The sequence below is a fragment of the Eurytemora carolleeae genome, unplaced genomic scaffold (assembly GCF_000591075.1).
Source record: "Eurytemora carolleeae unplaced genomic scaffold, Eaff_2.0 scaffold14, whole genome shotgun sequence".
NCBI lineage: Eukaryota > Metazoa > Arthropoda > Copepoda > Calanoida > Temoridae > Eurytemora > Eurytemora carolleeae.
Window position 1 is genome coordinate 636861 of NW_019396079.1, and position 26232 is coordinate 663092.

Below are 26232 nucleotides of genomic sequence, written 5' to 3' on the forward strand. Positions count from 1 at the left end.
AATTACGCAAGACAAGGTTAAGCCCAAAGTATATTCCTTGAAGAATTGTTGTCTAGGGAGTATCCTAGTTTATCAAGGCAGGGTGTCTCTGTAATAATACTTCATATATTCATTCAAACTTCTTGCAATATTTAGATCCAAAACTTTTAGTTTCACGCCCTGTGAACGTATATTTCCATTTAATCGAAGAAAAAAACTATTTTTACAGAATAAATTGTAAGAGATGCAAGACTAACATTATGATACACCCTTGGCAAGGGCCAAACAACAAGGGGTTCTATAGAGATCAATTATCCTATTATATGTTTAATTATACCTAAATGGGTTAATTAGTGTTATAGATATACAATATTTAAGATTATTTCGCTGATAAGAAACTACTAAAGAAACCAAACACGGACTAAAGTAAAGAAAAGAAATGTTTTTATATCTTAAAACTTTGAAAACAAAAATTACATCCGTAGGTTATATTTTTAATCATATTTGACCTTTGTATCTTAGAGATGTTCGAGGGAGGGGGTGCATCGAGCCGTCGCAGGATAACCTCCTAGCCAATCTAAATCATCCCCTTGCCTCACGCTACGTCTCCGAGCCTCCACAACGCTTACTTTTACTCCACGTTTAGCATTCTTATCTTAAATTTGTGCGTTTATTGTATTTTATTATATTTAAGTAATTCATAAAAACTAATATGTTTTTTGTGAGTTGGTGCTTATATAGTTAGATACGTACATGATACACCTTTGAAATGATATAAAATTTGTCTATCTATATATAAAGCTGCAATAGTTATACACAGGTTTAATAATTTGTGAAATATAGAAAAACAAAAAAGAAGTTTAAATTTCAATTAAAGTTGAGTTTTAAGACAATTTGTTTATGTATTTTTAAAAACTATTTGATCATGTTGAGATTTTTCGAAAAAAAGCTTTTGTTGGATGTAAAAGCCAAATATGTGTTATTTGAGATGAGAATGCTGGACATGGAGTAAGAGTCGCGGAGGCTCGGAGACGTGAGGCACGATGCTGGTTTTAATTGGCTAGGGGGTCATTCTGCGAATCTGGAAGCTCCGGAGGTCATTTTGCTGGGCTCACGGCGGCTCTGCACCCCCTCCCTAGTTGTTCTTGATTTAACATTTAAGATTAATAAAAAGGGACTGTTCCTGTTTTGTTGGAATCCTTCGTACTGTTTAGCGTAGTTAGCCAACTCAACCGTCTTCTGGTTTATTGGTCGTCGTTGACTAGTTTTAAACGAGGGTAGGGTAGAGTACTGATGAATTGAGGCTAAAGAGGACCTGGAGTAAGTAAGCTTTTATAATCAACTACAGTGATAGCCAGAAAACAATGAAATGGGAAGACAATATTTTAGCAATATTTAAGGGTATTTTATGTTGTTACGAAGCAAATTGTTTTACTAGCCACTTATTACATCACTAATATAGAAAAATGGGTGTTGCACAGCATAATTGGTGTGGTTTTAAAGTCATAACTTGATTCTAAAAGTCTCTTCCAATTTTAGAGTTTTCTGGTTATCACTGTATTTAAATTAATCCTTTATGTTACTTGAATTAAAAATGTTCTGAACACGTTATTAACATGTATCTCCCGAGTGCATCTAGAAATGTAAAAACTTGTTTGTAACTCTGAGACGGGGTAGAATTATTTTAAAGGGAGTGACCGGCTATGAAAGGTAGTTGAACTGAGTATGCAGTGTTGTGGAAAACTTCTTTCAGATTCATTTGAGTCATATTAATCCGAAAGAAGTTTTCCACAACACTGCATACTCAGTTCAACTACCTTACATAGCCGGTCACTCCATTTAAGTAAAAATCTATTTAATTTTCTCAAGCTGATATTATATACCTGTTAGATTTATTAGAACTGCTAGAGGACGATGTATCCCCGCGATGTTGTACAAGCTCATGTACTGATTCGTCTACACGTTTAGTACTTTCTTGTACTGGGAGGGACATATAGTCGGTGGTGTATGGACAGGAATCTAAGACCTGACCGGAAAGCGAGGAATAGTCACTGTTTGAACTAGAATATGGACTTTCTGTACTGCAGTAGTTTACTTTGGTGAAGATAGGGCTCTTGAAAGTCTGGGGTTTGTTAGCAAACGGTTTTGGCGGGGAATAAGTATGATCACCAATTGAGTCCAAAATAACAAGACTGGTATTCTCTTTGGACTTTACGTTTGGACTTCCCCAAATTTTAGATGAGGCGTCTGATTGGTTCGGCCAATCTTTGGACGAGCGTTCTGATTGGACCATTCTTGAAGACTCCTTAGCCTGCTGGTCACTGTAGACATTGCTCTCTGATTGGATTAAGATTGAAGTAATTGATTTTGGTTGGCTGGGACAAAATAATCTTGATTCTGATTGGACAGAGTATGAGGAGATGTGCTCTGATTGGACAGAGTTTAGTTCTGTTGAAGAATTCCAGTATTTTGATTTCTCCGGCTCAATTATGTACGGGAGGGATGAAAAATCTGCACTTGAGAGAAGGATAGAATTCTTATTCCGCTCAACAGGTCTTAAAATGCAAATTTATCAATTCATAAATTTTAACATCTTAGACATCTCTTGGAATTTTAAATCCGTTGTAAACTAATGAACTTTAAAATGATGTCAGGAATACACAAATTTGAATAAAACTTTTGAAGGGACATGTCATGGTAATTTCAAGTGACCCTTTATTTCAAGAGGAACCATACCGGACTTTAACGTTACTTTTTTATCTGATCGATACTCTGTGGAATATATTGTGTTTTTCTGGAATGACAAGATTTTTATTTAGAGAAACTAAAATTAAAAATAGCCAATTTTCAAAGAGAAAACATGGATACCTCATTTATTTTTGATCAGACATGCATTGTGAACCAGACTTAACACTATGAATTTATTGAAATTACGTGAATAGTCCCTTTGAGGCATATTTTCAACAGTTTTTAAACTTACAATATTTACAGAATTTTAGAACCATTCGATTTAAATATTGAGTTGGTAGTGTGTGAGCATCACCTGAATGCTGAGGAGGAGGGGAGATGGTTGAACCGCGACGCATTCATCCTAGACAATATCAGTGATATTTTGGGACTCATGTTCAAAACTATTTGAAACACATTTTCGAAATAATTTTGATATTTATTTTTGGACTTCCTTGTGACTTTTTTGAGACACTTTTTTTGAAACAAGTTTTCGAAACTATTTTGGGACATATTTTCAGAATCTTATTCTTTTAAAATACTTTCGTGTAAAGTGTTTGCATTTTCAGAATGATTTTGAGGTTAATTTTTGGACTTTTTTGAGACACGTTTTTGGAATTATTTTGGAACACATTTTTCAGAATTATATTCTTACATAATACTTTCGTGTCAGTGTTTGCATAATAGAGAGTTAACATGGAAAAGAGTGGGCGTCTGACTGTCTGTTCAAACTCTATCTGTCTGTATGGTTGTCCCTTCTGTCTCCTACTCCAACCGTCTGTTCTGCATTTCCCATCTATTTGTCAGTTTGTCTGCTAAATGCATTATCTGTTTGTTTTCTCGTCCCGTCTGCCTGTCTGTCCGTCCTGTGTTTCTTATATTTCTGGCTGTCCGTCTCTTCTGTCTGTCCATTCGTCCTATCAAGTATTCCATAATGCCAGTCTGTCTACTCCATCTATTTATATTTTGTCTGTGAAGAACTACACTGACGTCTAAATATAATCCTGTCACAGATAAACATGGTTTCCCGGTTTCTAAACTCATCTTGCATAATAGTAATAATAATGTAATTCTTTCTAACCTTACACTGAATCTAGTACAGGGGGATCTTAAAACGCATGCATTAAAAAACATTTAATCTAAAACCCTCATATTTGATAGAAATTAATTCATTTTTCTTTGTCTGTTTACAATTTTAAACTTATTTTTTACTAATGTTGTGAAAGCTTTTGAGACTTTGAGTCTGGAAAAAATGATTTCGCGAGAAAGTCGATTAATTTAAAATAGAAAATATGATTAATTTAAAATAGAAAATATGATTTTTTTGCGGATCCACTTCTAGATTATACATTGCAATACTTCAATTAAACATATTTAGGTCACGCTTTTAAGTTTGTCATTGACAGAAGAAGTATGGCGGGGGGAGGTTAGGTCGGCGGGCCTTTAAAAAGTACAGGGGGATGGGGCAAAGGGTATGGAAAAAAACAGAAAATAACAAAGTGTCGAGAACAAAGTGTTAATCAGTAGGACTAAAAAGTAATAAATATCAATAAAGACGAATTAACAGGACTGAATATGAATAATGACGAATAAGCAGGACTGTGTTTAAATAAATACGAATGAACAGGACTGAATATGAATAAAGACGAATGAACAGGACTGTGTATGATTAAAGACGAATGAACAGGACTGAGTATGAATAAAGACGAAAAACAGGACTTAATATGAATAAATACGCATGAACAGGACTGTGTATGAATAAATACGAATGAACAGGACTGTGTATGAATAAAGACTAATGAACAGGACTCTGTTTGAATAAAGACGAACGAACAGGACTGTATATAAATAAAGACGAAAAACAGGACTGAGTATGAATAAATACGATTGAACAGGACTGAATATGAATAAAGACGAATGAACAGGACTGAATATGAATAAAGACGAATGAACGGGACTGTGTATGAATAAAGACGAATGAACAGGACTGAATATGAATAAAGACGAATGAACGGGACTGCGTATGAATAAAGACGAATGGACAGGACTGAATATGAAAAATCAGAATATGAATATAGACGACTGAACAGGACTGTGTATAAATAAAGACGAATGAACAGGACTGTGTATGAATAAAGACGAATTAACACGACTGAATATGAATAAAGACGAATGAACAGGACTGTGTATGAATATAAAGACGACTGAACAGGACTATGTATGAATATAGAATAATGAGCAGCGCTGAATATGAATTCAGACGGATGAATAGGACTATGAATGAATAAAGACGACTGAACAGGACTATGTAGAATATCGAATAATGAGCAGCGCTGAATATGAATTTAGACGGATTAACAGGACTATGAATGAATAAATACGACTGAGCAGGACTATGTATGAATATTGAATAATGAGCAGCGCTGAATATGAATTCAGACGGATGAACAGGACTATGAATGAATAAAGACGACTCGAATAATGAGCAGCGCTGAATATGAATTTAGACGGATTAACAGGACTATGAATGAATAAATACGACTGAGCAGGACTATGTATGAATATTGAATAATGAGCAGCGCTGAATATGAATTCAGACGGATGAACAGGACTATGAATGAATAAAGACGACTAAACAGGACTATGCATGAATATCGAATAATGAGCAGTGCTGAATATGAATTCAGACGGATGAACAGGACTATGAATGAATAAAGACGAATGAACAGGACTATGTATGAATATCGAATAATGAGCAGCGCTGAATATTAATAAAGACGAATGAACAGGACTATGTATGAATATCGAATAATGAGCAGCGCTGAATATTAATAAAGACGAATGAACAGGACTATGTATGAATATCGAATAATGAGCAGCGCTGAATATTAATAAAGACGAATGAACAGGACTATGTATGAATATCGAATAATGAGCAGCGCTGAATATGAATAAAGACAAATGAATAGGACTGTGTATGAATGAAGACGAATGAACAGGACTATGTATGAATATCGAATAATGAGCAGCGCTGAATATGAATAAAGACGAATGAACAGGACTGTGTATGAATAAAGACGAATGAACAGGACTGTGTATGAATAAAGACGAATGAACAAGACTGTGTATGAATAAAGACGAATGAACAGGGCTGTGTATGAATAAAGACGAATGAACAGGACTGTGTATGAATATAGAGGAATGAACAGGACTATGTATGAATATCCAAGAATGAGCAGCGCTGAATATGAATAAAGACGAATGAGCAGGAAAACTGTGAGGTCACATATTACAACATACGCTGGAGAAGAACAAACATCTCTATCCTGTATACTAGTCTATATACTGTAATTATACAATCATTAACCATAGATAGATAGATACATAGATACAGAGGGTAGATACATTTATACATAGATTAATGGATAGATTATAAGGGTGAGGGATAAATAGATTTCTTCATGGGGTTTGAGGATAGTTTCATATAGAAGTCATGGGTAGGATAATAGTTAACAGATAGATCCAGGGAAAGGAAAGGATAAATCCATAGAAAGGAAATGATAAATCAATGGAAAGGAAATTTTAAATCAATGGAAAGGAACGAATAGGTCCATGGAAAGGAACGAATAGGTCCATGGAAAGGAGCGGATAGTTCCATGGAATGGAACGGATAAGTACATGGAAAGGAGCGGATAGGTCCCTAGGAACGGATAGGTCCATGGAAAGGAGCGGATAGGTCCATGGAAAGGAGCGACTATGTCCATGGGAAGGAGAGGATAGGTCCATGAAAAGGAGCGGATAGGTCCATGGAAAGGAGCGGATAGGTCCATGGAATGGAACGGATAAGTACATGGAAAGGAGCGGATAGGTCCCTGAAAAGGAACGGATAGATCCATGAAAAGGAGCGGATGGGTCCATGGAAAGGAGCGGATAGGTTCATGGAAAGGAGCGGATAGGTCCATGGAAAGGAGAGGATAGGTCCATGAAAAGGAGCGGATAGGTCCATGGAAAGGAGCGGATAGGTCCATGGAAAATAACGGAAACATCCAGGGGAAGGATAGGTCCATGGAAAGGAAAGGATAAATCTATTGAAAGGAACGGGTAAATCCATGAAAGGAAATATGTAGATTTCTTAAAAGAACGAATAGATCCCTGGAAATGAACGGATAATGTATTATTTACCTAAATGACTGGTATATTTTTGTATCAATATGAAAGGACTTGTTAAAAAAGGAATTGTTCTTGTTAGGTTTATAAATATGGTGTTACATTAATATTTATATAAACTTGCATCTAATATGTAAGCAGGGGCTAATATTTATATAAACTTGCATCTAATATGCAAGCAGGGACTAATATTTATGCAATTTTCTTGTTAAACTTTTGTAAACATAATTTGCTTTACTGCTGGTGCAATTTATTTGAATTGTTATCACAGAATTTGTCATGTCTGTTTAATGTTTAATATAGTTTATTTTAAAGACATAATCGAGTTCTGTTCAAGAAATTTCAGTTCGAATTTTTTTCCCATTTTGTAATACAACTACTGACGGACTTTTTCATACCTTGTATATTCACAAAAAGTACATTAGTTAAACTTGCAGAACGGTACAAGATCACTGTACGGTGCTTTGAACTATATCACGAGTTTACTCCTTGAAAGTCAAGATGGAACTGAAGGATTCTGGATCCTTACTCCTTAGTTCAGTCCTGCATACCACCCAGATACTCAGGCAGGCACATACTCAAGATAGGAAGATAGACTGGATAATACAGGATAGATAGATAGATAAACTGATCATGTAAAACTGCAAATTTTTGGTTAATTTCATTTTATGTCGTACTTTTAGTCTAAAATACGATGATCTTACATATAAACTTAAGTGTTTTGTATGATGTGCGTACCACAGTGATTTAACGGGTTGGTCCTGGTCCCAACATATAAACTTGAGTGTTTTGTATGATGTATGTACCACAGTGATTTAACGTGTTGGTCCTGGTCCCAACAATCTGTCTCTTTCGATCCCAATAAACATAAATTTTTATATTTTCTATTTTATACTTTTTTTACCAAAAGGGTTTTCTTTTTTAAACAAAAAACAGACAGAGTAAAAGCTCTATAAGCTTAAAGATGGTTTATCAAGTAAAAATACAATTGAATTAAAATGAAACTGATTCCATCAAGCCCTGCTAATTCCAGTCCGTCAGTTTTACCATCCATTAGCCTTTTCTCTTCGTTGCAACAATAATAGTAAATTTTGTGGATTTACAATTTTGTTTTCGTGGATTTTCAAAATTTTACGAAAATCAAAAACTTTGGGAGACAACCTTTTGTAATTCTGAGCATCCATAAACCTTCCCTGGGGTCATGTGAAGTCCTACCCAAAATTTGGGCCCGATCGGTTCAGCCGTTTTGACGTTTATTGGATAAAAACTGATAGACAGACAAGCAAAGAAAGTCGACGGCACATAAAGTCCATATTTTGGCGATACTTATTTGAAAATATTTGAATGTTTTTTGTTTTAAAAATTCATGATTTAAATTTGTTCATGTTTAAAAACAACGCATTTATAAACGATTTCTTAATGTCTGATTAACATTAAATTTGTTGTATAAACTAGACTAAAGAATAGATTGTATGCGAAAAGGGGCCGATAGGTAACAAAACAATAGATAAAAAATGGTGGTGTGTAGGGTGTCGGTAGGGGCGGGGCCCCGAATATGGTGTCAGTAGGGGACGGGGGAGTGGAAATGGGATTTCAGAAGTGGCAGGGAGTGGGGAGTGAGTGTGGTTTCCTTAGAGACCGGGCTATAAAGAATGGGGTTTCACAGTAGAGGGAGGGATTAAGGTATGGGAATTGGGAAATTTCAAGGAAGGGTTAAAAGCTATGAGGGATCAAGGATAATATGGAAGAAATGACAAAATTAAAGAAGATTAGATGGTATTTTTTATACGAAGCTTTCCCATATTAAAGGGCGTATACAAGAATCTTGCCAATTTTGAGGTTTGTAAACGTAGAACAGACGGAAGTGAATGCAGGGTTCATCGCACCAACATTTAACCCGGGAAAATCATTCTAAACAATTTAAGCGATTTAGCGATTGAATAGGGTTTTGATTTTTGAAAAATATTTTTGCATAAGGGAAAGGATAAACTTGGGGGTAGGCTGTTCTCTGCGACACTAGCAAAAATCACGCAAAAAAAACGACGCAAGCATAAATGAAATGATGGAGGAGTAAATGAATTCAGGACGTTGAGAAATAATGGGAGGGAAGTAGGAGGGAGATAGAGTAAGTAATTGAAAGAGATTAGGCATGCAAAAAAAGAGGAAATGAACAGGAACAGGATGGAAAGGGAGGGGGGGGGAGAAAATGAACAGGAACAGAATGGAAAGGGAGGGGGGTGGAGAAAATGAACAGGAACAGGATGGAAAGGGAGGGGGGGGGGAGAAAATGAACAGGAACAGAATGGAAAGGGAGGGGGGTGGAGAAAATGAACAGGAACAGAATGGAAAGGGAGGGGGGTGGAGAAAATGAACAGGAACAGGATGGAAAGGATGCCTCATTAAACTCTTGGATATGCACTCCACTCTGTAAAGTCCATATTTTAACAACACCATGTATAAATCAATCAATCAATTAACTAGAACTACCGATTGTTTATAAATGAATTCTAGACCTTGGTCTACGAGGTGGTGAGGCGCCTGTGATAATAAATATTTGGCGTGCTTGTGCAAAATCAACTATTTAACATTTTTTGCTTAACTCCTTGTTTAATGTTTATGTTTAAAAATTGTTTAATGCTACATGAGCCAATAATGGTGGGAGGATAGGGAAGAGGGTGTATTGAGTTATAGATGTAATCATGTAGATTTTAAGTCTGTATTGAAATCAAAGAGACATTTGAAATAAATTTATTTACATTCTGAGTCAAAATCTGTTTTTAATCACGCTACTCTTTCTTAAGTATTGATGTGCCGATATTTACTTTCAAGGTCAAAATTTGACATAGTGTAACAAGAGAAAATGTTTTAAATTTTTCTTACATTTAAATTTTGGATCCTGACAGAAAACAATGTAAAACAAACGTATTCTAGCGATCGTTTTTTGAAAACCGATCCAAAGCGAACAATACTATTCTTAAGAGAATTGAGATGAATATACAAGTTTTAAAGTTTTGAATTACTATCAAATAGACTTACTTTATTGCTTTGAGATTCAAATCATAGTTAAAGTGAAATTGAAATTAGAATTGTTCAGGCTATACTTGGATGGTGACAAGAAAAAAATATTTAGCTTTTTACTTATTTTTTATAGGGGGGGGGGGGGTCTTTCAAGCAACAGTTCTCTTAACCTTCTTTACATAAGAATAATAAAGCTAAACTCAGAATCAAACAATTTTGATTGAATATTCAAAAATTAATCATTTTTTTGCTGACATATGTTTAGCTACGCCTGGATTATAAATTAAGCCATTCTTAAGCTGACTCCTAAAGGGGTAAAGTTTTCATGTTCATGTTAGCGTCATGCATGTAGAAGAAATATGAGAGTAGTTGGCTTTACGTACAGTGACAACCAGAAAACTCTGGACTAGGAAGTCGACGTTAAACTCAAGTTACGTCTTTAAATAGTCATATGAACATTAGGCACAGCAATTGCATGCAATGTAGGTTATTTGCTTTGTAACAACATCAAATAAACTTTAATATTGCTTCAATGTCGTCTTCCTATTCTACAGTTTTCTGGCTATCCCTGTATGAGACAAAAGTTGCATCTTAAACGATGACAATTGTAATTTTTTAACGCACCATAGTTTAGTTTTTGCCCATGTTACCCCCATTTAAAGGTATTTTATATGTTTCGATATCATGTTGAAGATAAAACAACAAAAAAGTTTTAGATTTAGTTTTCTTATTCAATAATTGTCATCAAAATTCTCTAAAGGAATTAAGTCTTTGCCACAAATTGAAATTTGCAACTCCCTATATCTTTGCAACCTGATAATGTAAACTTTAGATTTTTAAAACATAACATAATTCATAGTTTCAAATATCTAAATTCTACGACATTGGGTTGCAAAGATATAGGGATTAGAAATCACAGTTTGCGGAAAAGACTCAACTAATCTCAACTAAACCCCACTTTTTCTTCGGTCAGAGTACAGGAAATCACTGCAGTATGCACTACATCAAGAATGCGTCTACGTTTGAAAATAAGAACCGTTGTTGAGTCTAATAAAAGTAAAAACAAATAATTTAGTAACATTTTCTGATACTAACAGATAAATGACAACCTTTAAAGTTTTCACCTTTTTGGTCGTACGTTTATTTGATCTCTTTTTATGCAAAATGTGTTGTGTATAATTTTAAAAGTGAGTGTGTGTGAGTGTGTGAGTGTGTGCGTGTGTGTGCGTCCCTCTGCCATGAATGTTGAAGGTTATTTTTCTTTTGAATCTAGATCATGAAATATGGAGGGGAAGTAAAAATACAAGGGATTATATACCATTAAAACAGTGTAGTACAGTTTATAATGTATATTGTATATACACTAGCAATAGAATTCAATTTAAAAAATACAAGGGATAATTTCCTTTGAGAAAAGGAGGGGAATTTGCACTGCACATTGCACAAGGATTGATATGCTAACCTTATTATACTGATAATATTTCTGTATTTTTATGACTTTTTTTTATAATATCCGCGCATTCCTTTAAGTATATCCATTATCACTGTATCCCAATATTCCTGTATCCCAATATCCCTGAATCCCAATATCCCTGTATTCCAATATCCCTGTATCCCAATATCCCTGTATCCCAATATCCTTAAACTCCGATATCCCTAAATCCCAATACCCTTGTATAATATCCTTGCATCTCCATATCCCTGTATTTTATCCCTGTATCCCAATATCCCTGCATTATATCTCTGTATTCTAATATCCTTATAGACAGCATTTAACATATTTTAATAAAATATGTTATATATACCAAGAGGGGGTTGTTTGTTTCTGTTTATTTAAAATAATATTTTACTCTGTATTAAATCAAGTGAAGTCAAACTTCGCAATTATTGTTATGTGAAATAACAAGGCTAATCTAATCTCAATCAGACGAACTGTCAATTTCAATTAATAACGACTTTTCATATTTAGCGAGACACACAATGTTATGTTTATATACATACATATATATTGTACATATTCCTTCGCTTCAGGGGCGGATACAGGATTTAAGTGAGGAGGGTGCATGATTTATTTCGGAACAAAATAATCAAGATTTAGGAACCAAAAGACGCGCCGCAGGGAAAATTTTTTAAAGATAGATATTTTTTTGCACTAGTCCTTAAGTGTTATTGAGAAGCTACGCCTTCCCCCCCCCCCTGTATCTGCCCCTGCTTCGCTTTGTTCGCAATTTAGGCGTACACTCGTGTGACCTAGAGACCTCAATATACGCATAGTCCTTTTATTTATTGTTTCTTTACCCTCCTAGAATATTCATTTTAGTATATATATATTCTTCAGATGATTTATATAAATGTTTATCTTACTTTTTCTCAAATACTTTTGAATGTGCAGTGTGCACACTGTTTGGTTTTAGGTGGTATAAACTCTTATTTTTCATCAAAATAAACAAATCCGATATAAAACAAGCAATTAAACAAGAAGTCTCTGTCAAACAGACGAAATAAACATACGAACATCGTTGCGCATTTCTTAGATCAAATTGAGCGCAAAAAGTGCTCGCTCAGCACCCCTTTTAACCCGGTTCATGAGTACTGAATTACATCATAGTTAGTTAGATGGTTAGCTTGTTAGATATATAGTTAGAGGTTGTATAAATAGATAGTTAGGGGGTTAGATGGTTAGATATATGGTTAGATGGTTAGATGGTCAGATGGTTAGATGGTTAAAAAGTTAGATGATTAGATGTTAGATGGTTAGATGGTTAGATGGTTAGATAGTTAGATGATTAGATGGTTAGATGGTTAGATATAAGAATGTATATTGGGTGTGTCAGTTTGTCAAATATTTGCTTGTATCAAACCTATATGCAATTATACTTTTGTCTGACCCAAGGTTGATCTTGGGTGGGAGGAGAGGGGGGGGGGTTTGACTGTCATGGTGGATTTTTTGGATAATTTTCACAAATTGGCAAAGGAAATAATTGATAAAATCACTAGTTAATAATCTCAATTGAAGTTTACGGAATCTGAAGGTGTAAAAAGCACAATGTTGAATGTTCTTCTACTGTTAAAACTTATATACGTTTTTATATATTTACGTCAAAGTTCAATTTTTAGAAAATTTGACTTCTCAATCATTAATAGAATAAGATTTAAAACACTAAATTTTGCTTTTTAAAAAATTTGTCCTGCACAAAATTATCCTTGTTAAATATCTTGTTTTCTTTGATTTGTGGCACTAATCGAATATTTTTTCTTTTTCTGATCCATCTTTAGTGCATTGAACAATACTAGACCGATAAGAAAAAAGGGGGAACGCATAAAAGTAAATGAGTAGATGATATAGTGATAAATTAATATGGGTGTGTAATCTGCGTATCAAGGTTGTATAATAAGGTTGGTTACTCTCGATGCTCTCCAATGACAACATAATATGACGTCACTATCGCCTATATCATCAGTGACGTCATATTAGGTTGTTATCTATCTACATTAGGAGACGACATTTTCCGTACATTGGAGAGCATCGAGAGTAACCAACCTCATTATACAACCTTGGTGTGTATGTACAATTGCTGGTTAGGATGAGCATTGAGAATGACTCAGCCATGTTTGCAGTTCATTGATGAATATAACAGAAGAATAGAAGAATAGAAGGATAGAAGGATAGAAGGATAGAAGGATAGAAGGATAGACAAATGACATGAAAGGTCGAGTAGAGGATACAGGTGGATCGATAGATAGATGACGAGTAGATTACATAATAAATAATTGTAGTTTAATATTTTCTAGTTTTCATCTTGATTTGATCTCCAGCGGAAGTAGTTTAGGATCCTGGTTATTATCTAACATTTCAATTTAAAAAATACAAGGGATTATATACCATTAAAACAGTGTAGTACAGTTTATAATGTATATTGTATATACACTAGCAATAGATTTCAATTTAAAAAATACAAGGGATTATATACCATTAAAACAGTGTAGTACAGTTTATAATGTATATTGTATATACACTAGCAATAGAATTCAATTTGAAAAATACAAGGGATTATATACCATTAAAACAGTGTAGTACAGTTTATAATGTATATTGTATATACACTAGCAATAGAATTCAATTTGAAAAATACAAGGGATTTTATACCATTAAAACAGTGTACAGTTTATAATGTATATTGTATAAACACTAGCAATAGAATTCAATTTGAAAAATACAAGGGATTATATACCATTAAAACAGTGTACAGTTTATAATGTATATTGTATATACACTAGCAATAGAATTCAATTTGAATAATACAAGGGATTATATACCATTAAAACAGTGTACAGTTTATAATGTATATTGTATATACACTAGCAATAGAATTCAATTTGAAAATACAAGGGATTATATACCATTAAAACAGTGTAGTACAGTTTATAATGTATATTGTATATACACTAGCAATAGATTTCAATTTAAAAAATACAAGGGATTATATACCATTAAAACAGTGTAGTACAGTTTATAATGTATATTGTATATACACTAGCAATAGAATTCAATTTGAAAAATACAAGGGATTATATACCATTAAAACAGTGTAGTACAGTTTATGATATATATTGTATATACACACTAGCAATAGAATTCAAATTTCATAAAGAGATGAATATGTATCAGACATAAACATAATTATTTTTTATCCTGAACAATTAACTTTTTCTTGAATGCATTTCAATTTTCCTAACTAATCTATCATTAAAAATACTCACACAAAAATTGCATCAAATAAAGCGTATTGCAAACCTTTTCTTTTACAATACATTTTACATACAAAAGAGCGATAATCATAAATTTTAAAAATACGAATGAATTTAACTGGTTTGAAAGTGAAGGGTCACTGACAATTAATATAATGTACCTTTTAGACCCCAGCAGAGAAAATCTTCCACTGGTTGGAGTTGTATCCATTCTAAATAGTTTATTTTGTACGTATATTGTTGTCAACGTATAATTAGCATTGTATAAAGCAACTTCGGTAGAACTTTAAGTGTTGGGAATTTATATTCTTCTATTTATAAGTGCCTTTTTGTCTAGTGCCAAGTTCCAAGTGCCAAATTCCAAGTGCCTAGTGATTAATTCCAAATGCTTAGTGCCAAGTTCCAAGTACCTAGTGCCTAGTTCCGCATGCATAATTTCAAGTTCCAATTGCCTAGTACTTAGCTTCAAATGCATAGTCCCTAGTTCCAATTGCCTAGTACTTAGTTTCAAATGCATAGTGCCTAGTTCCAAATGCCTAGTACTTAGTTTCAAATGCATAGTGCCTAGTTCCAATTGCCTAGTACTTAGTTTCAAATGCATAGTGTCTAGTTCCAATTGCCTAGTACTTAGTTTCAAATGCATAGTGCCTAGTTCCAATTGTCTAGTACTTAGTTTCAAATGTATAGTGCCTAGTTCCAATTGCCTAGTACTTAGTTTCAAATGCATAGTGCCTAGTGCTTAGTTTCAAATGCATAGAGCCAAGTTTCAAATGCATAGTGCCAAGTTTCAAATGCATAGTGCCAAGTTTCAAATGCATAGTGCCAAGTTTCAAATGCATAGTGCCAAGTTTCAAATGCATAGTGCCAAGTTCCAAGTGCCTAGTGCCAAGTTCCTAATGCCAAGTAATTACCTAAATGCAGACACGCTTGATGCACTACGTTGTACATGTGCAGTACTCTTTCTTTTACTATCTGCTTTTTCTTCTTCATTATGTACACCCTGTACATGAGTATTCCAAGGTACAGTCGGACTATATTGTACAGAACTAAAACGAATATAAAAAATTAATAAAGAATGAATGGTTTCTAGTCCAGAGTAAAATTTGTCCAGAAAAAAAATAAGAAGATATAATGATTAAACATTGAACTTTAAATTGGTAAAAAAAAAACTTTAAAATGAAAATATCGGGGTTTTTATTTTTTATTTGTCGGTTCACCTCATTCCTCTTCCTTGTCTCTTCATAGTTTGTCGAGAAGTTGTAAAACTTTGACTTCGAGAAACCTTTCTGCTTCCGCCGTTGTACTGTCGACTGCTGTACATAGCGGAGCTCATGTACGCCGCAGGGTTGGTTGTACTTTTTTTCTGGTTGTAAATACAGTTGTAGTTGGGATTAGGAATATCAAGTAAAATATCACGATCTGAATTAAAAAAAGAAATTATACTTAATTAAAACAGAGAGAAACTTATGAATTGCCTGAAAAAAACAATCCATTATTCTTCGCAATATGTTGCAGCGTTTATGTATTTATGTAACCCATTTTTATGATGTAATATGTAATATGTAATATGTAATATGTAATATATAATATGTAATATGTAATATATATGTGTCCGTGAACAATTTTAGTTTAACCCTGAATAAATTATTTTATAGAACTTTTAAGCTATAATTTGAAATTTGCGCATTCATAGTTGTGTACTCTAATGGTGTAAACCTTAGACATTTCAAACTTAAATCATTTGATATAGACGAATTCTTAGTTTGAAATATCAAAGGTTAAGAAGATAGAATGATTAATAATTATAGTTTTAGGTGAGAAATTAGTTCATTTGTGCCAAAAATGATAAGTTTCCGGTATATCGTTCTCAAAAAATCTTAATTACAGATTTTAAATTTAAGACGGTTTTCATTAAATACATAGTTCGTCACATTCGGCCGGGAGAGATTATAAAAAGAAGTACTTTTAATAAAGAAGGCAACCAAATATTGGCTATTTTACCTGAAATGTTTTTTGGATTTTTCCTATTTAGTTTCCCAGACCTTGGTTCTATTTCAGTCATATCAATATAGAATCCATCATCTTTTAGATCATCGTTCTCATATTTATCATCCATTCCGTTCTTCTTCTTACGCTTTTCATCTCTAACTTGTTTTTTTCTGGAATTTTCTTCAGTTTTATTAGATTTTAGCGATGTATTGGTAGCTTCAGAAACTGACATTATACTTTTCTCTCCAGGATCTAGAAATTAATTCATTAATTGTATTGTCTTGTGTAGTGTCTGGATTACTGCTCAAAGTGTCTAATACATTAATCGTATTGTCTTGTGTAGTGTCTGGATTACTGCTAAACGTGTCTAATACATTAATCGTATTGTCTTGTGTAGTGTCAGGATTACTGCTCAAAGTGTCTATTCATTAATCGTATTGTCTTGTGTAGTGTCTAGATTACTGCTCAAAGTGTCTAATACATTAATCGTATTGTCTTGTGTAGTGTCTGCTCAAAGTATCTAATACATTAATCGTATTGTCTTGTGTAGTGCCTGCTCAAAGTGTCTAATTCATTAATCGTATTGTCTTGTGTAGTGTCTGGATTACTGCTAAAAGTGTCTAATTCATTAATCATATTGCCTTGTGTAGTGCCTGCTCAAAGTGTCTAATTCATTAATCGTATTGTCTTGTGTAGTGTCTGGACTACTGCTCAAAGTGTCTAATTCATTAATCGTATTGTCTTTTGTAGTGCCTGAATTACTGCTCAAAGTGTCTAATACATTATGTAGTGCCTGGATTACTGCTAAAAGTGTCTAATACATTAATCGTTTTGTCTTGTGTAGTGTCTGCTCAAAGTGTCTAATTCATTAATCGTGTTGTCAAAGTGTATAGTCTAACACTCAAAGTGTATAGTCCAGTACTCAAAGTGGCAAGTCTACTACTCGAAGTGTCTTGTAAAGTAATCATATTGAGTAGTCTACTGCTTAAAGTGTCTAGTCTACTGCTCAAAGTGTATAGTAAACTACTCAAAGTGTCTAGTCAACTACTCGAAGTGTCCTGTAAAGTACTCATTCTACTCATTTCTAGTTCACTTCTTAAAGTGTCTAGTTCACTACTTATAGTGTCTTGTCTATAATTCGAAGTGTCCAGTTCATTACTCAAAGTGTCCAGTTCATTACTCAAAGTGTCCAGTCTACTACTCTAAGTGTCTTGTAAAGTACTCATAATGAGTAGTCTACTGCTCAAAAGTGTCTAGTCTACTGCTCAAAGTGTATAGTCTACTGCTCAAAGTGTATAGTAAACTACTCAAAGTATCTAGTCTACTACTCGAAGTGTCCTGTAAAATACTCATTCTACTCATTTCTAGTTCACTTCTTAAAGTGTCTAGTTCATTACTCAACTGTCCAGTCTACTACTCGAAGTGTCTTGTAAAGTACTCATAATAAGTAGTCTACTGCTGAAAAGTGTCTAGTCTACTGATCAAAGTGTATAGTGAACTACTTAAAGTGTATAGTCTACTACTCAAAGTGCTGCTGTTCAAAGTGTCTTGTAAAGTAATCATGATTTCTAGTCTACTGCTCAAAGTGTCTAGTCTACCTCTCAAAGTGTCTAGTCTACTATTAGTGTCTAGTCTACTGTTAGTGTCTAGTCCGCTGCTCAAAGTGTCTAGTAAACTACTCAAAGTGTCTTGTAAAGTACTCAAAGTTTATAGTCTACTACTCAAAGTTTCTAGTCTACTGCTCAAAGTGTCTATTCTACTGCTCAAAGTGTCTAGTCTACCGCTCAAAGTGTCTCGTCTACTGTTAGTGTCTAGTCCGCTGCTCAAAGTGTCTAGTAAACTACTCAAAGTGTCTTGTAAAGTACTCAAAGTGTCTAGTAAACTACTCAAAGTGTCTAGTCTAGTGCTGAAAGTTTCTTAGTCACCCTATATAATAATCCACTCCTAAATTTTCTAGTCTAATGCTGAAAGTTTCTATTTCTCTAAGATGGTAAAATCAAACTATAATGTTTATAAATGTTTACCTGGAGACTCAAGGGTTAATCTAGAAAACATCTTAGCGTGTGCTTTGTATCCAAAATCATCTAAAATTATTTCTAATATAATCATAATAATAATAATAAAGATTTTCCAACCTGATTCTGTTTCAGAAGAGCAGAGTGTTTGTTCTGTGTCCCCCAGAACTAAAAATATTCCTTTCTTGTAATTTTATTATTTAATTTCAAGTGAATCTCTGACCATGGGCTTGTTGCAAATCTGATTCACAACGGTACCCGTAAAAGCTTTGTCTCACCAATAATGAATGAGATAAACATGTTTTTCTCTTTGAATATAAATCAATTGTGGTTTCTCTAAACAAAGCGGCTTGCGTTTACAGAATCAATGGGGGAAATTGTCGGAATTCTACACTTTTAAAGCTTAAAAAAGCGATATTTTCCACATTATTGGGCATATAAGGGTTTAAAGGGTTCCGTAAATCAACCATGTCCCTCCTTTAGTAGTAGACGGTTCGTCTACTTTTCTCCCAAATAACATGACAATGCTCCGCATGCTTAATCGTTTTCTAATTTTTACATTATCTCGGGCAATTAAACAAGAGACAAATCTAAAATATTTTATTTTCTGGTTGGTAACTTTTCTAATCTTATGAAGACGACATCAATTTCTAGAGTTATAAAGAATAGATCATGTTAAGTGGATCACACTAGCTGTACAAAATGTTAAGATACCTGAATATATCTCTGGATCAGAATCATCATGTTTAAATTCAACCTGGATAAAATCCTCCTCACTGTACACAGGATAGATAAATAAATAAATAGATAAACAGATAAATAGATAAATAGATAATGAAAAAGATAGATAATGAAAAAGATAGAAAATGAAAAAGATAAATAGATAAATAGATAAATAAATAGATAGATAAAATGAGAGAAAAGCAAATAGACGGATATGTGGAAAGATTGTATAGGTATATTGAATTTAGAAAATCAATTATATTTAGAAAATTCTTTCAAAAGAGTTTTTAATCTATCTCTGTCCCTAGCAGATAGACCAGACAGCTTGTCGACTCCATTCAAAATTTTCCGACCCTCTAAAAATAAAAATGGTTAATTTTTTGAAAAACGGAAAAAATTTAGTTTTTTTAACTTTCCTGTGTCAATGTTTTGCAGAAGTCTTTTTGGTGAAGGAAATCCACGAATTCCTGGATCAAAATTTATTTTTTTAATGTCTTTTTTGCCAAATCATTTAATTAGTATATCATTAAACGTCTATATTTCAGACAAAAGACAAAATTTAAATTGAAGATATTGAAAGAGTTTCAGATCGTCTTTAAAGTTTCAACTTGTATGATTAAATGTATATTTATAAGAAAGGCTTTCAAATATTTGCATTTGTTTCCAGTAATTCTTAGAATTTTTCCCCTTTGCACCACACAGCATCCAGCAGGGGGAAAAGAAAACAATAATGTATAACCTCGTTAAATTTCTTATTTAGCTGTATAATACTAATTTAAATATTTTTTCCCTGGTCGCGTTGGCACATTTAAGCTTGCAGATCTGCAAACACGTCCTGGAAATATATAATGATTTATAAATTAAAACATTTTTCTTTTAAAAGAGCTCAGAAGAATGACTGGGAATTTTTATTCGTTTACATGGACGCATTTTTCCGTTTTTAAATACAAGATTTATTTATCATACAGTGATCGGCGTTTATTCTAATACAATTAAGACGACATTTCTATTTAAGTTTGGTTTTTAACAAGTTTATTTTTAAATCAAGTTTCTATTTGTTTACAGTAAACTGTTAATTGACAGCTTTGTCTTGTTTTCATGGTTGTGTTTCTCCTTGTTCTGTTTAAAACCTTATAGAAATCAAAATTAAAATTGAAATTCGTTTTTGATACTTTGATGTTCGTTGCTATTTATTTGAAATGAAAAATTGCTTTCTTCCAATAAAAAATGTTATTTTCACCGGAACGGAAAAAAATGGAAAAGAAAAGTTAAATGTCTTACTCGATTTTATTCGTTCCTTGTCCAGGTTGTCAAGGCCAGTTTTAAGCCTTGAAAACAACTTCGAGGTTTGGTGCTCGGATGCCATTTTATTGTTTTCAAGAGAATTCTAACAGCTTGTTGGCGCCATCTTAGATTTTTCTACAACAGCTGTTTCTTAAACCCAGAGCATACCTGAAATTAAATATATTTTTGAATGAAAAGATCAGGGCCTCGGGGGTAGGATCTGGGAAGGGGGAGGACAATGAAAGTTGCATGCTTTGCCATCTAACTTTTGCAGTAGCTGATTCTCATTTGGTGATTCTCATTTTATCAGTTCTTGCTGATTCTCATTTATTTCCACTAAAAATTCTCAGTGATAAAACCTCATGAAACTGTTAGCATATTAAAAAAAATAATTATAAGAAGGGAAAAATAAATTTTCAAGAAAAAAATGGAAAACAATTAAAAGAGTTTAAAAAACAGTTGTATCCGACAAGATTGAGAGAACAATTGAAATTTTGAAAAATAAATATAAAACTAGGAAGATTTAGTATTCCGAAAATTCCTGACAAAAATGACATAAAAATGTCCAAGTTGAGATTTTAAAGTAAAAGTATTCTGAGAAGGATGAGTCCAACTGAGTTTGTTAATTCAATATCCCAGCGGGTCTGTTTCTGTGGTTAGTATGTAGGGTATGCTTTATAGACTAACCCTTCTTTACATACATACAATATACTACTACTTTATAAAATAAATTTTTTAAGCAATTAAAAAAATTTATTGCTTATAACCCTTTTACCTTATTACCCTTTGCAACCTAATGTAGAAAGAAGACCTTTGATATTTCAAACTATGAATTCTGTTAGACCTTTGATATTTCAAACTGTGAATTCTGTTAGACCTTTGATATTTCAAATTATGAATTCTGTTAGACCTTTGATATTTCAAACTATGAATTCTGTTAGACCTTTGATATTTCAAGCTATGAATTCTGTTAGACTTTTGATATTTCAATGAATTCTGTTAGACCTTTGATATTTCAAACTGTGAATTCTGCAAAAAGTCTAATGTTTGAAATAACAAATATCACTTAATTAGTGATTTATTAAGTGTTTAGTAAACTTGTTTGCTAAATAACAACCTAAAATGCACTTGCTCTAAAGTCGTCTTCCTAATTCTGCGTTATCTGGTTACTACTGCAGATTAAATACTTATATTTAATATTTCAAAGGTTTACACTATAAGTTTAAAAACATAAAGGGAGTGTGAAATAAGAGTTTGTGGCGAGTATTCAGTTTAGAAACGAAATTTACAACTTTGCAACTAGCGTAGGAAAATCTAAAGATATTTCTGCAGAGAGGTGCAGAGCGTCCAAAATCATATTGGATTATCTCCAAGCTTTAACGCCTCCCGAAAATCGCAATTTTAAACTATAAACGATCTAATGATGTGGGACACCCTGTATGAACAACAAAAAAAAATTTGTAGAAAATCTAAAATTAGCTGAAAGTATTGGGGGTGGGGGGGGGTTGTACCCTTGAACTTAGAAGTAGGATAGAAGAGGGAGGGGGGGATGTGCCTCTAAACTATAAAGAAAGAATTGAAGGGATTAAGATTCAAGGATTCATTTCAACATTTATTATTTCAGCTTCAGACACTTCAAAGCGCTGATAGATGGATGAAAAGATAGATGAAGAAATAGATGAATTAATAGATAATCAGATAGATAAATAAATATGTAGATAAATATATATATAGATAATATAGTCATAAACAGATAGATAAATACATAGATAAATAGATAGATAAATATATGGATAAACAGATAGATAAACATGGTTGAATAAATATATAGATAAATATAGATAAATAGATAGATAAATACATAGATAAATAGATAGATAAATATATGGATAAACAGATAGATAAACATGGATGAATAAATATATAGATAAATATAGATAAACAGATAGATAAATACATAGATAAATAGATAGATGAATATATGGATAAACAGATAGATAAACAGGGATGAATAAATATATAGATAAATATAGATAAACAGATAGATAAGCAGATGAATAAATATATAGACGGTTATACTGTATGGTTAAATAACCAGTGCACTTATTGCAAAAGTAATTACCCCCCCCCCCATCCCCCCTGACTACATCATTAATTAAATTAATTAAAAATTAAAAGTGTGTAAATTAGAAATTAAAAAGGTCACAATATCTGTTCATAGTTAACATAAATAGTGTAAGTTTAAACTATTGAATATATAGATAGATAGATTCATAATCTAAACAGATAACTCGGATATGCAAATAGTGAAAATATAGAAAGATTAGTTAGCCTGAGATAAAAGCATAAATTTTTAATTCTTAACCATTTTTGCCAAGGTAAATTTTTAGCAGAGCTGGTGATAGGTTTTCAATGAAAAACGAGAGTGTGACCAATATTAGATTAATGATATTCTAGATCTAGATAATCAGACACAGTGGTGTATTAAAATGGGGGGGGGGGGGGTTAACTTGTTCACTTTTCAATTCTGTAAGCATCTATAAGCCAAAAAAGAACGGATCGAGTGTAAATCAAGATTTAATATGTCATTGCTCGATCTATATCTTGGCATCGTTAAAAAATTTGCTGAGAAAAATGGCTGCTTAAGAGATCCTTAAAATAAATTAAGGCCAACGTCGAAGAGAAACAGGGAAAATCTAAATATTTTGTAAACAGAAATATAAGAAATAGAGATAAGGGAGGCAGTATCGGGATAAAACCAATGGTTCTTAAACTATTACCTCAAAAAGTGACGTAGAACATGACTGAAGACGACATTTGTGATGAATTAAGTTAGTGACAACATCCCATATTTGAAATAAGACCTCGTTTTAAAAGATGAAAATTGTACAATGTACATTCTTTGAATAAACATTTTATGTAAGAATTCAATTGAGATTTAAACACTCTTGGTTCTCATTAATAATAAGAAGTAAAACTGCTAAATGATTATTTTGAATGTCGTCGGTCTCGGAAACCACTTACGAGGAACTTAAGATAGATAAGACATAATTATCCGTTTAAGAATTATAAGATGCGATTTAAAGCAAAGATCAGAAAATAGCCATTTCCAAATTTCATCATCCTTCCCCCCTCATTCTTTTTTTGTAAGAGTATAATTATCAGATACAGGGTGTCCCACGAAACATGACAGTATGCAGGACGACTTGAATGTCGACTTGATTTTTGATATAATTTGCTGCGTTTATTTGTCAACCTAATGTTAGAAGTGAATTTCTAGAGATAATAGTCACAAAATTTCCCTTGTCCTGCCATTTCCAAAATGTGGTCTGCCTTTTTTGTGCTTTCAATATTGCCCGAGATATGAAGAATTTCGTTCAGATTTCGACAATTTTGCTTTTATTTAACAAAATTGAAATCTGAACCAAACTCTTTATATCTCAGGTAATATTGAAAGAACAAAAAACGCAGACCACTTTTTGGAAATGCCAGGGCTAGGAGAATTATGTGATAATTGTTTCAAGATCATACATGTTAAAGTAGATAGAAGACTAAATGTCACAAACAAATTCAAATACCAAAGACGACTTTCAAGTCGTCTTCCTATTGTCATGTTTCGTGGGACACCCTGTATTTAAATGGTAAAAATAAAATAATCAAGTGCATGCATGGTGAACAAAAATTCAAAAATCTTTATATCTGTGCAACCCGATGTTGTAAACCTTTGATATTTCTAACTATGAATTCTGTTTGATCAAATAGTCTAAGTTTGAAATATCAAAGGTCTACTTCATCAAGTAAAGATATTGGGATTAGATAAAATAAATTTGTCGCTAAAACTCAGTTCCTTTCTGAACATATTCTTGAAACTAACATTTTTTTTGTGAATAGCAAAAGTTTTTCTCCAAGTTAGATCATTTTCCAAAAAAAGTCCGCGCCGCGAAGAACATTAAACTTATAGGTTTTAATTAAGTATGAACATGGTGAAGCTCTAAATTATGAATATGTTTGACCCGGTAAAAATGTTTTTCGTTTCCAATGAACGTCACAAACATATATTTTGTAATTTCTGAAACAAGCCCATAAATAACAGCATACATGATAATTTATTTAACACAATAAACGTTTTTGCCGAGTCAAGAATATTCATCGTTCAGAACTAACATTTTTCATTTGTATTTTTAATCCATAAATTCAGTGTGCTTTGCAGTCGGACCATTGTTTCAACAATATAATTTTTTTTTATCATTTCAAAAATGATTCGGCCACGAAAAAGGGTTAAAAAACAACATGAAAATTGTTGAACTCTAAAAAATTAATATCATTGTGTTTTTAAAATTTAATTTTACTACGGTGGTAGGCCATAATATCATGCAATATAATGAAGACGACTTTCGATATAAATTTTGATATATATTAAGCTTATAAATAGCAAGGATACCAGAAACATGGAAACAAAGAGAATCGGACAATTTAAAAAAGCTTCTCATTTATGACTTGTAAACTTGTGATTCGGAAAAAGCTTGTTAACAATATAACGTTAAGAAAAAAATCGTCTTCGTTATATTGGTATTATCGCCTACCACCGTAAAAAAAAAATACATTAAAGTTTGAATTTAATCCAATAATTTTGAAGATTGAAGTAAAAAACGCCTTGACTAGCTATATTGTACATAATCTTTTAATCTTAAATTGTGTATATTTTAAACATCATGAAGGGTTTCCCATAAAGGATGAGATGACAGAGACGACTGTATGGAATATTTACTCTATATGTTTACTTATATTCATCCTTTTGATGCAAATGTAAACTGGGTTTTATTATTTGCCAAATCATTAAATAAGCCATTAAAAGACAATTTTTAAGAAAAATATGGCCGAAGACTTAACTTTACCTTGAAATCGCCATATTTTGAGAGCTTCAGGTCATCTTTACAGTTTCAGGATGAAACTTTATGACGACCTAGAACTCTCCTGTAGATCTGCAGTTAGGTTTCTGTCTTTGCATCTTTAGTATGGTCTTTTCAAGATGCTCTAAATGATTTTTACAATGAATGCAAACAGTTCAGACCAACGAGAATTCATTAATTTAAGATAAAAGCCTGGTAAGATTCCGTACAGTCGTCTCTAAAGTCTATTCCTTTGTTGGTAAAATTAGGCCTAATTTTTTTCATGAGTGTATTCACAGTTAGCAACGTCCTCTACTTTAGTACATACCTAGAAAATAAAGAAAATAATCGTTAAACGGATTTAACAAAACCAAAAATTCCGCCCTTGTTTCATACATCATCAGCTGTATATATCAAGAATATCATGAAGAAATATTTATAAAGAAAAAAAGGATTTATTTTGTTTTTCTTTCAATTTAGGTTTATAATGGAGAGGTTCTGTTCTGTGTCCAGACAGAAGATATATCAGGACCCCCCAAATCTTTGTTTACATTCAAGTGTACTGCAAATTCTCGGAGGAATTTAAACAAACTTTTTCAAAACTCAAAACTTTTTCCTGAGCGGTATATATCTTTGTTCCGTGCCATTATTGTTCTTGTTTTCTACGAGCCCGGCAAAAACGGAAACCGAAT

General features: G+C 32.8%; 1 protein-coding gene across 1 annotated transcript in view; it reads right to left on the reverse strand.

Moving 5' to 3' along the window:
- Positions 1 to 26206, reverse strand: part of LOC111715555 (uncharacterized) — a 36641-nt gene extending 10435 nt beyond the window's left edge. The window contains exons 1-15 of the mRNA XM_023490912.1: positions 25547 to 26206; positions 20649 to 20819; positions 20158 to 20202; positions 19784 to 19834; positions 19672 to 19723; positions 19359 to 19420; positions 18765 to 18812; positions 18654 to 18713; positions 16642 to 16881; positions 15858 to 16059; positions 15552 to 15686; positions 14802 to 14852; positions 3023 to 3070; positions 1863 to 2534; positions 1163 to 1294 (exon numbers count right to left, since the gene is read on the reverse strand). Of these exons, the coding sequence (XP_023346680.1) occupies positions 1163 to 1294; positions 1863 to 2534; positions 3023 to 3070; positions 14802 to 14852; positions 15552 to 15686; positions 15858 to 16059; positions 16642 to 16881; positions 18654 to 18713; positions 18765 to 18812; positions 19359 to 19420; positions 19672 to 19723; positions 19784 to 19834; positions 20158 to 20202; positions 20649 to 20733 (1883 nt within the window). The 5' untranslated portion in view covers positions 20734 to 20819; positions 25547 to 26206. The remainder of the gene's footprint in view (positions 1 to 1162; positions 1295 to 1862; positions 2535 to 3022; positions 3071 to 14801; positions 14853 to 15551; positions 15687 to 15857; positions 16060 to 16641; positions 16882 to 18653; positions 18714 to 18764; positions 18813 to 19358; positions 19421 to 19671; positions 19724 to 19783; positions 19835 to 20157; positions 20203 to 20648; positions 20820 to 25546) is intronic.
- Positions 26207 to 26232: the final 26 nt, after the last annotated feature.